Source organism: Nicotiana tabacum, chromosome 13 (assembly GCF_000715075.1).
Source record: "Nicotiana tabacum cultivar K326 chromosome 13, ASM71507v2, whole genome shotgun sequence".
Taxonomy (NCBI): Eukaryota; Viridiplantae; Streptophyta; class Magnoliopsida; order Solanales; family Solanaceae; genus Nicotiana; species Nicotiana tabacum.
This window is the reverse complement of record NC_134092.1, coordinates 7,417,051-7,433,876: the sequence shown is the minus strand read 5'-3', so window position 1 is coordinate 7,433,876 and position 16,826 is coordinate 7,417,051. Positions and strand designations below refer to the sequence as shown.

General features: G+C 35.0%; 2 protein-coding genes across 2 annotated transcripts; both read right to left on the bottom strand.

Moving 5' to 3' along the window:
* Window positions 1-1,103: 1,103 nt before the first annotated feature.
* On the bottom strand, window positions 1,104-3,687 carry LOC107803151 (putative protein phosphatase 2C 49). The gene is made up of 2 exons (XM_075227705.1): window positions 3,370-3,687; window positions 1,104-2,336 (listed from the first exon to the last, which is right to left on the bottom strand). The coding sequence occupies exons 1-2, from the start codon at window positions 3,478-3,480 to the stop codon at window positions 1,341-1,343; spliced, it is 1,107 nt and encodes a 368-aa protein (XP_075083806.1). The 5' UTR covers window positions 3,481-3,687; the 3' UTR covers window positions 1,104-1,340.
* A 3,692-nt stretch (window positions 3,688-7,379) lies between these two features.
* Window positions 7,380-12,620, bottom strand: LOC107824874 (hydroxyproline O-galactosyltransferase GALT3-like). Its single transcript, XM_016651682.2, has 7 exons — window positions 11,180-12,620; window positions 10,317-10,552; window positions 9,931-10,209; window positions 9,269-9,397; window positions 8,794-8,970; window positions 8,616-8,723; window positions 7,380-7,883 (listed from the first exon to the last, which is right to left on the bottom strand). Exons 1-7 carry the CDS (start codon window positions 12,006-12,008, stop codon window positions 7,677-7,679), a joined length of 1,965 nt encoding a protein of 654 aa, XP_016507168.1. The 5' UTR covers window positions 12,009-12,620; the 3' UTR covers window positions 7,380-7,676.
* Between the last annotated feature and the right edge of the window lie 4,206 nt (window positions 12,621-16,826).

Here is a 16,826-nt window from a genome sequence, read left to right as displayed (position 1 = left end):
TCCCTGGTTTGACCATATCCTTGCTCGAAAAAAGGGGTCAAAAATGTAAGCTGAGAAATATAATAAGAGATGTCTCTTTGAGGATATTTGATTAAAAAAAGAGAAATACCACAAAAGCTCAACAGCTCACTGGCTAAAATAGTCATAATTCGAGCAACTATTGTATGAAATTGAATTCTAGTTGTGGCATGGCCAATCCTATGCCTCAATAATTCGTATGAAAAATTCATCTCAATAATTATATCTCAAATTCAAACAAATTGGGGTCGATTATATGAATCTCCTCCTACCATGTTACTCAATTTTCGTTTCAATTTTCTCAACAAAATATACTTTTTAAAGATTTATCATGAACTGGCCAGTTTTATTTTTGGTTACTAGCCTAACTTGAAACCGACAAGTTACTAGCCTAACTTGAAACCGACAATATAAGCAAACTCACACACGTGAAGCTAATTATTTAATAAAAGGGGAAAGAAAAAGAAAATAAAGGTGAACACCAAAAGATAAACGGATAAGAAAAGATTGAGATAGTTAGCACTTAGCACAAGTTAAAGGGATTGGTGATTCACACACTTGAGATAATGCATATGTTGGTCAAAAGGCATCTGATTCATCATATAGTAATAAAATATCCTTTTATCACAGGAAATTATGTCCTCACAAACTCTACCTCCTACTTGAACTCTTATTGTTTGGCTGACAATAGATTAGCTGATTAGGAGCCCTCCAATCTAGATGAGGCAGATCACTCTTTCTTCACATTGAAAGCCACACATTAATAAGTGCCTAAAAACAGGGAGTAAAACATAAAGCAACTTAAATTTGAGAAATAAGTCTATGATTTTACCACTAAGGGTATGTGGTCGGATAGATAGGATCCCTCCACCCAGAAGTCTCGGGGTCGAGCACTAGGGATGAAAGAAATCCGAATAGTGAACGCTTCCTCCTTTAATGGGCCTTACACACTACAATCCAGATTAATCGACGCCCTAATACAAATACCGGATACCGAGTGAAAACCCAAAAAGAAAAACTATGGTTTAAACTATTGAATATAGATGGCTGAAATGGTAAAATGCATTATGACAAAACAAGATGAATTTCAGAAATAACTCAAATATCACACCGTGAGTTATCCTTTCATTAAAAAGAATTGGCAGCACATATACTACTAGAATGCACTAGCCTTACAAAACTGCTGGATGCTTTTTCTCACTTCCCTGAAGCAGCCTCAAACAGATTAAAGTTATTGTTCACAAAATCAGAATTAAACAATAATCCGTTTTAACACATTGTAGTAAAAAATATTATTATGGTCAAACAATGGTAGTTCTCACTCAATTGCTTCCTAACAAACTCTGCAGCTTCTTCCTCGCCTCTTCGGACAAACTACAACACCTGAATCTTGGCCTTTGGGATGGAACTGAATCCCGGTGATCAGGAGAAGCAAAGCACACAACAATTGCAGTGAGGTTGTCGTCTACGTCCCTACATAAAGCGTGATTCACAAGTTCTTTAGCAGACTCTTGTGGGTCATTATGTAGCCTAAGCTCACGGCGGACAACATTCACTGCTTCTTGGTTGGACATCACATCCCAGATACCATCGCAACCAATTATCATGAACTCGTCATCTTCAGTCAACAACATTTGCTTAACTTCGGGTTCTGCTGTAAGAGGAGATGCAGATCCAAACGGAAGCTTCATATACCAATCTCCAAGAGCACGAGTAACTGCAAGATCACCATTTAGGAAGCCATATTCAATAATACCGCCTAAGTTCTCAACTCTTTGTCGCTCCACCAGAGAAGTAGGCCTGTGATCTTGAGACAACTGAACTGCAACACCTTTCCTACAAAGGACAGCACGACAATCACCGGCATTAGCAACAACCAGATGTCTTCCCAAAACCAGGGCCGTTATTGCTGTTGTTCCACAAGCGGCATTAACTCTACATTCATCAGCCAAGGCACGATCAGCTTTTAAGAACGCTCTACAGTGAGAACTCTCCAATTCTTCCATGAATTCTTGATCAACAACAGATGCTTGCGGCAAATCAGCATCTTCAAAGAAAAATCTCATTGCGTTAGTCCTGACGTAAGCTGCTGCATCAGCACCTCCGTGACCATCGAAAACAGCATAAAATGCGCCGGGAAGAGGCCAATTGTATAGAGAACCCAACTGAGCTGAAAGATCATCAACACGAATATGTTCATCTTCGTTGGATCTACGAGGTCCAATATCAGTGTAGCTACCCGAACGAACAGCAGGGATAAATTTGCTTCTAGCTGAATCGATTATAGTTGTTGGAGTACTAGTTGAGCATCTCACACCCTGAAAATTGCAAAATATAAAAGGTCAAAACATTGCATTTTAATCACACTAACCACATATAGAAGTAACAAATGTCAACAAGCACAACAAAAATTAAAAACTCATTCGAGCATAGCCACATAAGAAATGAGATCATACAGCCAAATAACTGAAAACCATAATCTTCAACGAAATTCCCATTCAGAAAGTACACCCAAAAAAAAAAAAAGGGTTAATTATCTGGTGAGACCTAATAAAATTTAAGCAAGCTAATCCAATTCCTTCAGTGAATAGAAAAATCAACCAACTACACCTTAATTCCAAACAAGTTCCAATCAGGTATATGAGATCTCTCAAAGAATTCATCATAGTTACACAACTTTTAGAATGACTGTCAACTTAAATAAAAATTCAGTTTAATTCAATTTCTTTAGGTAATAAATAAATCAATCAACTACACCTCAATTCCAAGCTAGTCCCAGTCAGCTATATGAGACTTCTCAAAGTATTCATCATAGTTACACAATTTCAGAATTAAAAACAATCCAAAAAGAAAAATTAAACTTCTTTCTTTTCCTCCCGTTTTCATAGCAATAATAAACATCAGATTAACTTTTTTACCTCGAACCCTAAATAATACTTACATCAGAACCTCTATGCAGCTCCAAGAATATCTATACTTCTAACCTATCAATAACTAATGATCACGCTCGTTATTAAAAAACAAGGTCACTAATGATCATGCTAAGGCAAAAATTATTTATTACATGTTGGTGGCGAAAGCAGGATAAAAGGTGAACATACAAAGAAGCTAAGGGGATTCAATATAGAATATCTATACATGAAAAAAAAAAATTGAACTTATATACACAGTATAATAGCGGCGGAAGGGGGATCGCCTGAACCCCTTCCGCCCACCTAGCTCCGCCCCTGGCCGGCGGTAGCAGATACCTAATAATTAGTCAAAAACTAGCTCAAACACCACCGTTATTAAAAAAAAATAGACAAAACGAGAAATAATATAGGAAGAGAAGAGAGGAAATCGGAGACGTACCGAATCAGAACGAGAAATATCAATGGAAACCGAATCAACAGAAACGCTCAAAATCTCGGCATCAACAACTACCATCGTATTCATCGTCGTTGAACTCTTCTTCACAATCATCAAAACTAAAATCAACAAAAATTTGTTAAACAGAAATCTTGTTTATCGAACGTTGTTTGGTTTAAGAGATTATTAGGGTTTAATATAATCCTTGAAATTTTGAGAAAAGCAGGTGATTTTTGAGAATTTATAGAGGATTAAAGAGGCGGCTTAAGAAAGTTGAGCTTACTCGGATTAAATAGTCGTGTGGGTAGGAACGCGTAACGCAAAAGCAAAAATAGCCAATTCTCCACCTTATATAAAAAGGAAAAAATTCTCCTACGTAATTATTTTCCTTTTTGGATTTGGTTTATGTACAGGAAAGTCAAACTCTTAGGGGTGGTATGTACAATGGATATGGGATAAAAATTTAGTTCTGTTTAATCCCTTATTTGATAATTAATTTTAGTATAAATTATTTCAGGATTAAAAATACTAACAGAATAATTTATATTTTTCAGACGATGGATAAAAATTTCAGGATAAGTTATCCCATGTTAAAGCAGTAAAATTGACGATACCAAGATTAATATAATGTACCAAACGATCAATAAAAATAATATCAGTATACCCAATATAATTAATCCCAATATAACTATTCACACATACCTTGTCTTCAAACCAAACGGCCTAATGTATATTTAATTAAAAAAAAAAATTACCGGTTTCAGTTTTGTATTTGGTATATACTATAATTCATCACCATCAATTTTTTTCATAATTACCACTTTATTTCATTTTATATCATAGTATTTGGTTATGTAAGAAATAGACCCTCAATTTAAAAAGTTAACTCAATGATTGTTTAAAATCATATAAGAGGACCAAATATCCTATTCAAAACTGATAGATACTCTAACACTTCTCGCATTTGAAGCGTGATTCGCGAACAATATAATATTGAGGGTTCAATATCGGGTTAAATCAAAAACTATGATGGGTCTAACTCTACTATCATTTAAAGGAAAGATCTTACATTTAACACAACCCAAAAGTTAATAGAATTGCTGAATATTATATAAGAAGACCAAAGATTCCATCCACAACCGATGTGGAACTCTAAATAGTTTAAGATACTAAATTTGACTTATATATTATGTCAAAATTATGATGGGCCTTATCTAGTGATCCGGGCTATTTCGCTCTCGACGATGAAGCTTATCCCCTATTGTCTCACTAGCCAACTTTGACCCCCCGATTAGTATGAGGTCATTTTTAGTATTTAGAGTTTGTCTCGATTTGGTACTGTTCTAGCAGCCCGCTTGAAAAAGAAAGTGATAAGGGATGTATTTAGAGTTTGTCTCGATTTGGCCCCTAAATGATCAGTGATAAAGGATGTAGGGATGCAGAGACAGTCAAGAAGTTCGGCTAGAAGCAGCCACCCTCGAAAAAGTACGTAATAACTCACTAATCGAGTAAATGTTTTCATATGTTTCAAAATAAAAAGAGTATTACATAAATTAAAATGCATTGAGTAATGTTATAGAACTAGAAAATTCCTCTAGGCATATTTGAACTCGTGAGAATTGTGGCCTTTTCGATAATTTGTTGGTTGGAGAAAAGAAAAAGAAACTCGAAATAATGACCTCTTTCTTAGAAGCAAAGGACGTGTCACATCACCTTTGCTAATTACGTCATTTACTTGGTTTCCTATTATGCAAAAAACGTTGACTGATTTTTTAGGAGGAAATTTTAGAAAAATTACAAATCAAAAATGGTATTACGAACACTTGCGAAAAAAAAAAATTATTTTATATTGTTACTTTAAAATTTTAATAATATGTTCTCTACTTATTTTTCGAGGGCGAACCAGCTTGTTATCACACATTAAAATTCCTCAAATCCTATTAATTTTTACGAGTATTAATCGCCAACACTGTCTTTATCAATTTCCTCCAATTTTTAATAATCATAATTAGAGGTAGGTTAAGGCAAAACTATATGTTAAACTATAGAATAATCACTTAAAAATACAGATTTTCATTTGTTCAAACAATGGCTAGGGCCAGAAGCATCCTTTCTATTCACGAAAGTTCTATAAAAATGTCAACCTTCTTATATCCAATTTAGAACGTCACTAGTCACGCTAATAAATACTTTTATTCGTTAGTCTACGCTGACTTGAATAAATAATACTGTATTATCCATTTTTTAGTTAATACATTAAGACTCATTAAATTAAAATTTTAGAAAGAAAAATAGAGAGAAAATGATAATTAGAAGCAACTGTCGAAGGTGCAGCTACGGCTCCATTCAATTGAAACCCTTTCTTTAGAAAATTATGCCGTATAATAGGGTATAAGTTATAGATCAAGTAATTTTTATATATATATATATATATATATATATATATATATATATATATATATATATATATATTGTTGAAGGATTCCTTTAGTAGAGGAAGCTTCTAACACAATTCTTCTTTTCATAAGAGGCTTATGAGCTTTAAAAAGGGAGTGAAATCAGATAGATGTCTGATTTACAATTGTTAATTGAAAATTAGTCACAGTTTCAAAAGTAATCGATATTTAGGTATTTTTTTATGTAAAAATGAATTCTAAATAAAAACACTCTTAAAAATACGGAATAATTTCACCATAATATACTCGAGATCGAATTTTTTACATATGAGATTTCAACATAATCTGCTGGAATTCTAACATAATATGTCGGAAGTTTATACGCATGAGCTCCATAATCCAGCATATTATGCTGGAACTTTCCGTGTTTCAGCTATGATATGTTTGTCCAGATTTTATCTCACCATAAAATAGTGGCTATCTTTCAATGACTTTACAAATGTTGTCTATTTTTCAATTACCAGTCCAAAAACTGGCTAGCCATGCTATTTGTACTTAAAAAACATACAAGTAAAAGATTTTATAATTTAAAGAAAAGCACATGAATAATTTATATTGCGTTCTTTGCATATGTAAATTTTAAATGGGATGAATCGTGTGCTCAATATTATGTTTATGCAATAGCAACATGACAACGGAAGGAAGATTGGTAGATAAAGACGTAAAAAAGTGAAATTATTTTAATTAATTAATTAATAAGTATGTAAAACATGTTTCGGAATATCAGAATTCAGAACACGTACTCCATCAGTAAACGTTGTTATTAAAGGAAAACAAATTGCTTGGATTAATTAATTAATGACACGAAGAGGCTAGAAAAGAATGATGAAAATATAAAAAGGTAGCTTTATTCCTTACTTTACAGGAATAACTTGTCTTGGTTTTTTCTTGGTGTTTGAATTTGTTTTCAATTTAGTTTTTGACTAAACTATTAAAAAGCTTTTGGAAAATATGTTTGGAATAGTCTTTGAGAAAATGTTTTTGAGGAATATTTTCTAGATTTTTTGTAAAAAACCATCTTTCGATTGCTTTTAGTTTTCGGAAAACATTTTGATTTGATTTTCTAAAACCAAACTCAATTGTATGATTCAAAAGCTGTTTGTTTTGTGTTTATGGCAAAAAAAAAAAAAAAAAAAAAAAAAAAAGCAAATGGAGCAAGATTCCATTTTTTAAACTATACATTCGCAACAAATTAAATAAGTGTTTTCGAAAACTTGTGTTTCTTCTGTTTAAAAGTAATTTTGATTGATACCAAGAGACAGTCTTATCTTGAAATAACAATAAAATGATGCATTTAAAATCTTCATGTGCATAATCTCTATATTTTATTTTTATATGGCACATTTTTCTTATTGTTCCGGTCCAAAAAAATTGACACATTTTAATATTTAAAATTCATTATCAAGGCGGAGCTAGCATGTACGCTATAGGTTCAAGTGAAACCAGTAGCTTTTGCTCAAACCTCGTATATGTATTAAGAAATTCACTAAATATTTACAAATATTTAACTATGAACTCAATTATTATTGTATATTAACTTGAAGTTGTAGGAACTCATAAACATCAAATGATGATAGATTTGCATGACTCGTTAATATCAACAACAATATAGTGCCAATGAAACAATATACATTTGCAGTTTGACCTTTTCATCAAAAATTAACAAACAGAATCATATTTGCAACCATTGAATCTGCAAAATCTTTTCACTCACTAGTCAATTTGCAACTCTTAGGATTGCACTAAGATCTACCGGCCGTTCTTGTTCGTAGTGGTGGAGAGAGTCATCTTCGTGCCACTAGGTCAAGAGTTCGAGCCTGGAACCTAACAAACAAGAAAAGGATTGCATTAAGATCACTCGCAGCAGTTCGGTTCGTGCTCTTTCTGCAGCTTCTCCCACAGGCATAGTACCATTCTTGGAGTCTGATAGTGTGCAAGAATATAGTCTGAGTCACAACCAGCATTATGAAATCTATCATCGTCGACGTACTGTACTTTGTTACCCTTCCTCCTGAATTCCTCAACCCATATGCCCACAGCAACATCCTCGAGTTTAAAAAGCTGGCAACAACACGATATACACAAGAAAACGACGTTATACACAAAAAAAAATATAAAAAAAATAAAAATTAGCATTTTGAACAGAATTTTAATTTTTGAAATTTGTCTCATGTGCTCTTTTCTATTAATGATACAATTATTTTTTCCTTTTTTGATAATAGTAGTGTCCAGGCCAACTTACATACACCTCGACTATTCCATCGAGTACCTACCAGATACATATATGCCTTTTGATTTATTCTTCCTCATTTTCTTGCTTCTTTTACTTTCCTGTAAGGGTACACTTCTCTGTATCATCAGGCATAACGGGCTCCGAAAGAAGCCAGCCTGGCCAGGTCAGCAGAGAATGAAAGGGACGACCCTAATCTTGTCTTGGTTTTGCCAACTTATTGGGTTGCGGGTGGAGAAAAACGGACGTGGGGACTCAAATCAGGCCGCAGCGTAACTAAGAGAGCCATTCCATTTAGCGAGACAAAATGGGTGGGCACGGGCGGTCTCGTGTCCGAGCGGATTGGTCAGACGACGATTACTTCACGTAACTAAGTTGATTATTGGTACCATCTTCTCTCAAGTGTTATAAGATCAGAATAAATGCTACAATTGTTCATCTTTCTAGAGGAGTCATGTTTTGGAACTAACTACACCTTTGTAGTAATTCATGGTAAAAAGACAGAAAGATGAGGTCAAAAAGAAAGAGAAACTTTTTTCATAACAATATCAAATGAGTATTACCATTAGTTCCCTTTCTTGATGGCCCTGAACGATGAACTTAGCTATATCTCGAGAAATAATATAACCTGGTCCATGCGCCCAAGGGGGATAGGAAGAAGGCGGATATTCCTGCAGAAGACAATTGTGATTAAGGAAGATTCCAAATGCCATACGAAGACACAAGTTTAGAAATAGATACCTCGACACTGATATACCACTTGTTATCTTTATCCCTATGGGGTGCTGACTCGAAAGATATTCCACCATATAATAGGCCATTAGGATCCTTTCCTTTGACGCTTGATAGAACTTGATCAATCCTCACAAAAGCATCGTCGTCCGTCTTCATAACATATTTGGCAGGTAGTATTTTAACCTGCAATTTTAAGAATAGTAATGCTTTAGCCAGATACTATTCGACAAATCTTTCCGATCACTATGTCTATGCAGTAAGAAAAGGCTACCCCTTTAGCAATTATAAAGCTTTTTTTGAAATAGCAATTATAGGATTTCTCCAAAATGAATAGTGTATTAAGACATTATAAAGCTTTTCTTGGAATTTATTTAAGACTACCCTTTAGCAATTATAAATAAGAGAAGGCTAAAGTTTCTTTCTGATAATTGATAAACAAATAAATTCAATCTTTTATTCATATATAGTTGAAAGTACGTACTCCCATAATGCAAATTGCGATAGTCTTCAAAGTGAGCAGGCTGTAGTAATCAACAAAGGGCAATAGTTGGACATCTCCATAGGCTTGTGCTTCCTTCCATAGCTCAAAGTTGACCTGCCTATTTTTGTCCTGCATTTGTTTTCAAAAGTACGTACATAATAATCAATTCCAAATAGAGCAATGAAAAATGTCAGACAACGTAATTGAGGAACAAAGGCTAAACAAGAATAAAGCGCTTGATTTAGACTCCTAATAATGTCCCCTAATCAGCCAATATCAGGAACAAAGAGTAGTAAACGCAACATGTTATTACTACAGCAATCGATGCAGTAAATTGATTCAAGATCTCATAAATCTAACCGATCAGGAGAACCAACAACAACAACAACAACCAAAAACCCAGTGCTTTCCCGCAAGTGGGGTCTGGGGAGAGTAAGATATGCAAAGCCTTACCCCTACCCTGGAAGGGCAAAGAGGCAACAAGTAGGAACAACAAGATAAAAATACGACCGAAGCCAAGAAAAAAGTTAAACTCTAGGTAGTAAATGCTAAAAGGAGGGCTGTAGCAACCTTATTATACTACATTTAGTACTTGAAATAGATGCTAGAATATGAAAGTTAGGTACTATAATAACTACTTCCAATGGAATGCCTTCACTTACAAGACCAATAAAAAATCGGACAGCTACTTCTCCTGACCGCACAGCTTCATATTGCATCCATGTTCTTCTCAGTGCCATACGTCTCTCAAAATTGTTTCCAGTAGAGAAAACCCCAATTAACATGACGAGCCTCTTTTTAGGAGTTGGTGGAGCTTTGAGGTCCTCAACATCAAAACCCAAGTCCAAATCATTGGAAACAGGTAATCCTTTGGCTAAGATCGATATGATGTCCAAACCACCTATCACATTGACTCCACTAACCAACCAAGGTTCCAATTTCTGCATTTGTGAAAACAGCACTATAAAAGGAGTTATCCATTAAATTCAGGCGACAGTTCCAAAAGATAATAAAGCTCAGTGATATCGTTGAATCAACCAACACTTACCTCCCTATATGCAAAAGAAGTCTCGTGTCTCCCGTTGACTGTCATATGAAACCCCTCTATACCGGCCCATAGTGTTGCAGTAAATGGATTACCTTCAAGAAAAGGGTAATTGGATGTACCATAGGCACTAGCATTTGACACATCCGCAGAGATTGGACTGCTAGGACTGGTCGCATTTGCAATTTCCTCTACATTATTTCGGAAAATTTTGGCATTGCACTTGACTAGTCCATCGACTGATATATGTAGGAACAATATGTCAGATTACTAGGTTATAAGGAGAAATGGCAACAATAAGGTGCTAACTAATTCTTACCTACTACTAAATAGCTAATTAAGCTTCATTTATTAACAACATTAATAATAGACCTTGCTTCTGGTAAGAACAGAGAATTAAGACATTTCACAAGATACAGTACGATAGAAGAAATTACCTTGGCCAAGGCACATGCTATCAAATATGAAGTCAAGATTAAACAGAAAAAGGGGGCAGTTCATCTACTGACTAATGGCATTACAACTCCATATAACTTTCTATAAATGTGCAATCGGTGATATCACTTATCAAAGAGCATGATTGCAACAATTCCCTTTCACACAAATGCTGAGATGGTCACTTCATAATTTGAAGTGCTTGCAACATCAGATAATATTTAGAGAAGGGTTGCAATCCACTCAATGCAGCCTATAAACTATAAAGAGCCACAAAAGTAGCATGAATCCCTTGCTAGCAAGTAAGATAACATCCAAGGCAGAAGACCATCTCTAATAAAGATATCCAAGATCACATATAACAGTTTCTTCTCTGAATGAACACAAATAGAAGATGAAAAGATGCAAGCAAATTCTTTTGTACGATTTACCTTTTATCAGGTCAGTAGAGCCATGATCAGGGCATTTTTCCACCTTACTCCATCCTGATTCATCAGTCCACGTATTCTGAGTGATAAGTGGTTCCTTCGTCAAGTTCTCCCCGGGCAAAATTACATTATAGTTCAAAACTATAGGAGGCTTTAGTTCCTCGGGAAGTTTCGTGCCCGCAAGCTCAATTTGAAAACTTTCTTGTTTTGCATCGGGTATACCTATAACAGTAATAGATGAATCCTCAACTAAGCCACAAGGGATCCTAAGATTGCTCCCATCCCTCGACGTCGTTGCATTAAATGCAGTCACAGAATAAGGGCAATCCTCATTTTCCTTCTCATCTAGAGATTTAGTAGCCTTACTTTTCTCAATAAACACCAACAAATCGTTCCATGCTATAGCAGCCTCCTTAACTCCTTGAGCGGTTAAATTCAAACCATCTGATCTAGATAACAACAATCTCATCTTATTCCATACTAGCAATGCCTTAGACTCTTCCTTTGAAAAATTATAATTCAAGCTGTATAGTTCATTAAGCCCTTCGACGTTAATAAGACGCGTTTTTTCCTTAAAAGTAACTAGCTCTACTACTGATTTTGATTCAGGCAATTTGACATTTTCATCTGCAACATCATTTGAGCCTTCATTATTATTATTATTGAAAAACTCAAATGCTGATTGCTTTTTTGGAGATTCTCCTACACTACTGCTGTATGATTTTCCCACGCTGCTGTATCTAGTGAACAAGATTATTCCAAGAGCAATAATAAGCAGAAACCCAGCCCATTTCTTCCTTCCCACTTTTCTTGATAATAAATACTTCTTCATTTCCCTACTTAACTTCAAACTGCACTAAACTACCCCCACCCCACCCCCACAACCCCACCCACTCTCCCCACAAGGTGGATCCAATACTTAGTTTTTGACACCCAAGAATTGTAAAAGTTGAATCTTTACAGATTGCACTAAACTACCCCACCCCCACTCCCTCTCCCCACAGGGTGGATCCAATACTTAGTTTTTGACACCCAAGAATTGTAAAAATTGAATCTTTACAAATCCCAGTAGAGATATGCAGATGCTAATAAAAATCTTGAAAATTGAAAAGTGAGTGACTTTATGCTTCTTCTTTTTTGGGGGGTTCTTGTTTGTTTTACAGTAAATGAACTTCAGAAAGTAAAAAAAAAAAGTTTACTTTTTTAAGTAAATGGGGTTAAAGGGAAAGGTGGGAAAGATGAAGAAAAAAACAAGAGGCACTAAAATTAAGCCCTGAATAAATCTCTGGATCTGCAGAGAATGAAAAAGGACAAGATTTTTTCTTGATTTCACTGAAAAATAAACTGAATTTAAAATCTGTGAAAATAGTGTGAAGTTGGTATTGGAGGTTTACTTGTCTCGGAGTTATGTTTGGATTGAGTTTCGCAATCTTTTAGTTCTTCCAACTTGGTTCAGTTCAGCTCCGAGCTATTAGTTCAAGAGTTGGTCTTCAGTCTTGAACTACGGGTCAAACATTTTATTTTTGTCGGAAGATGTTATATTTCAATATTGAAATGAAACAATAAAAGAAGAAGAACAATATTGGAGAGAGGAATTTTTATTGAATTTTGGGATGAATTATAATGGAATAAGACTCCTTTATTTATAGAAAAAGAGTGACTTAACCACCAAGTAAAATTCCTAAATTCTCTCTAAAATATAAACATTCACCTTAAATAAAACTCTATTTATAACACTCCTCCTTGAATGTATATTCAACAGATAATGTACCTCGTTAAAACCTTAACTAAAATAAAACTCAGTGGGAAAAAATTCTAGATAAGGAAAAAGAGTACACATGTTTAGAAATACATCTTTTGGTTGCCTCGTTAAAAACCTTGCAAGAAAAACCCAGTGGGACAAAACCTTGTAAGGGAAAAAGAGTACAATGCGTATTAATTCCCCCCTATGCGAGCATCAATTCACATCCTTGAGCCTTCATATCCCGATCTTATACACTAGCTTCTTGAAGGTTGACGTCGGTAGAGATTGTGTGAACAAATCAGTCATATTATCACTTGAACGAATCTGTTGCACATTGATATCACCATCTTTTGAAGATCATTTGTGAAAAATAACTTTGGTGAAATGTGCTTTGTCATATCTCCTTTTATGAATCCTCTCTTCAATTGGGTTATGCATGCTGCATTGTTTTCATACAAAATCGTTGGTAGTTTGTCACACTTCAAACCACATTTGTCTCGAATAAGATGTATTATAGACCTCAACCATATACATTCTCGACTTGCTTCATGAATAGCAACTATCTCAACGTGATGGGATGAAGTAGCCACGATTGATTGCTTAGTCGATCGCCAAGATATGGCAGTGCCTCCACATGTAAACACATAGCCTGTTTGAGATCGAGCCTTATGTGGGTCAGATAAATACCCAGCATCGCATAACCAACAAGATCAGGATTGCAATGATTGCCATAAAATAATCCCATATCGGTAGTCCTTTTTAGATACCGCAATATGTGTTTGATTCCATTCCAATGTCTCCTTGTAGGAGCAGAGCTATATCTTGCTAAGACATTAACTGAAAAAGTTATGTCAGGCCTTGTAGTATTAGCAAGATACATTAGTGCACCAATTGCACTAAGATATGGTATTTCAAAACCAAGTAGATCTTCATTCTTTTCTTGAGGTCGGAATGGATCCTTATTCACATCAAGTGATCAAACAACCATCAGAGTACTTAATGGATGTGCTCCATCCATCTAAAACTGTTTCAATACCTTTTCTGTGTAGGCAGATTGATGAACAAAAATCTCGTTTGCCATATGTTCACTTTGCAAACCGAGACATAATTTTGTCTTTCCGAGATCTTTCATCTCGAATTCTTTCTTTAAACAATCAATTGCCTTTTGGAGTTCTGTAGGAGTTCCAATAAGGTTTATGTCATCGACATATACTGTAAGTACAACAAATTCCGATGTTGTTTTCTTTATAAAAACACATGGGTAAATAGCATCATTTATATAACATTCCTTTAATAAATACTCACTAAGATGACTATACCACATTCGTCCTGATTGCTTTAGACCATACAAAAATCTTTGCAATTTGATTGAAATATTTTCTGAGACTTTGAATTATGTGCGTCATGCATTTTAAATCCCTCGGAAATTTTCATGTATATCTCATTATCAAGTTAGCTATAAAGATAGGCTGTAACCACATCCATTAAATCCATATCAAGCTTTTCATGGATAGCAAAACTAATGAGATAACGAAATGTTATTGAATCCATAACGGGTGAATATGTCTCTTCATAATCCACACCAGGCCTTTGTGAAAATCCTTATGCAACAAGGCGTGCCTTATATCTTTGTACCTCATTTTTCTCATTTCTCTTACGCACAAAGACCCATTTATAGCCAACAGGCTTAACACCATTAGGTGTTTGGACTACAGGCCCAAAAACTTCACGTTTCGCAAGTGAATTCAACTATGATTGGATTGCTTCTTGCCATTTTGACCAATCACGTCTTTGTCGACATTCTCCAACAGATTGAAGTTCAAGATCCTCACTATCTTGCATAATGCTAGATGCAATATTATATGCAAAGATATAATCCACCACTATATCCAATCGATTCAAGTTTGTCTCAACATCGATTGGATTTATTGATAGTTCTTTATTTTCTTTAGTCTCAGGCTCATTGATTTCCTCATGAACCTCAGGATTGGTTAAATCGTGGATTTCTTCATGAAGCTCTTACATAGTGCCATCTTGATCATTTGTTTTTCTTTTTCTACGATTTCGATCCTTAGAACCCAATGGTCTGCCACGTTTTAGGCGTGCTGTTGACTCATTAGCTATGACACTAGAAGATTGTCCAACAGGGACATCAATACAGATTGGAATATTTTCTGCAGGGATATATGATTTTATTATCCTTTTCAGATCCGTAAATACGTCTGGCATTTGATTTGCTATTCTTTGCAAATGGATAATCTTTTGTACCTCTTTTTCACAAATAGAGGCACGTGGATCAAGATGAGATAATGATGAATTTTTCTACAAAATTTCCTGTTTGGTTTCACCAATTTCTCCCCTAATTTTGGGAAAAATGTCTCATCGAATCGGCAGTCTGCAAATCGAGCAGTGAACAAATTTCATGTTAATGTTTCGAGGTAGCGAATAATAGAGGGCGATTCAAACCCAACATATATTCCTAACCTTCTTTGGGGACCCATTTTAGTGCGATATGGCGGTGCTACATGCACATATACTGCGCATCCAAAAATTCATAAATGAGATATATTAGGTTCATGACCCAAAACTAATTGCAACGGGGAATATTTATGATAATTTGTCGGTCTGAGACGAACTAGCATTGTTGCATACAAAATGGCATGACCCCAAACAGAAGTGGGTAACCTCATTTTTATGAGTAATGGTCTTGCTATCAATTGCACACGTTTAATCAAAGATTCTGCAAGGCCATTTTGAGTGTGAACATGAGCTACATGATGTTCCATTTTTATCCCAATTGATAAGCAATAATCATTAAATGCTTGAGATGAAAACTCAGCAACATTATCAAGTCTAATAGACTTAATTGGATTATCGGAGAATTGCGCCCGTAATCGAATTATTTGTGCCATTAATTTTGCAAACGCGAGGCTGCGAGATGACAATAGGCACACATGAGACCATCTAGACGATGCATCTATTAAGACCATAAAATATCTAAACGACTCACTAGGTGAGTGAATAGGTCCACAAATGTTCCCTTGTATACGTTCCAAAAACGTAGGGGACTCAATCCCAACCTTTGTTGGTGATGGTCTAATAATTAACTTGCCTTGATAACAAGAAGTACAAGAAAATTTATTATTTAAAAGAATCTTTAAATTCTTTAATGGATGCCCATTTGAGTTTTTTTATAATTCCTCTCATCATAATTGATCCAGGGTGTCCTAATAGATCATGCCAAAGTACCAAAGTATTGGAATCAGTAACCTTTTGGTTTACGATAGAACGTGCCTCAATTGCACTAATTCTTGCCCAATACAGGCCACAAGATAAAGATAGGAATTTCTCAATAACCATTTCCTCACCAGAGATATTCTTGGTAATGATGAGATATTCAAGATTATTCTCATCTATTGTCACGACCCAAAATCCAAAAGGTCGTGATGGCGCCGGACACCACTATCAGGCAAGCCAACCATAATCAATTAACTTAATTACCCATTTTAGTATTTTTGAAATAAAAATTTCTTTAATAAAATTGTAGAGATAAAAACTCATAGAGTAAATGATAAATATTTTTGCAGCTAAATTTCTAAACAATTCACAACCATTCCCAAAATCCGGTGTCACAAGTGCATGAGTATTTACTAGGGAATTAAAATAAAATACAGCATCTGTCTAGAATACAAATTAGACAGAAAAATATAATAACTCTGAAGGAGATTCTGTTAGCTGCGGATCGTAATATAGAATGCAGTTCACCTATGTCCCCATAATTTTTATAACACCTCTGCGCCCACAAGGCCGCTATGCATATATGTACCTGCACAATAAAATATGCAGCAAGTGCAGTATGAGTACGAAAACAACGTGTACCCAGTAAGTATCAAGCCTAATCTCGAA

Bases quoted from the DNA above. Each gene is read 5' to 3' on its own strand.
- LOC107803151 (XM_075227705.1), bottom strand. From the start codon at position 3,480: ATGATTGTGAAGAAGAGTTCAACGACGATGAATACGATGGTAGTTGTT. The intron at 2,337-3,369 runs GTACGTCTCCGA...TGCAATTTTCAG, and splicing joins ATATTTCTCGTTCTGATTCG to GGTGTGAGATGCTCAACTAG.
- LOC107824874 (XM_016651682.2), bottom strand. From the start codon at position 12,008: ATGAAGAAGTATTTATTATCAAGAAAAGTGGGAAGGAAGAAATGGGCT. The intron at 10,210-10,316 runs GTAAGTGTTGGT...TCACAAATGCAG, and splicing joins CTTCTTTTGCATATAGGGAG to AAATTGGAACCTTGGTTGGT. The intron at 7,884-8,615 runs GTAATACTCATT...TGTTGTTGCCAG, and splicing joins ATCAAGAAAGGGAACTAATG to CTTTTTAAACTCGAGGATGT.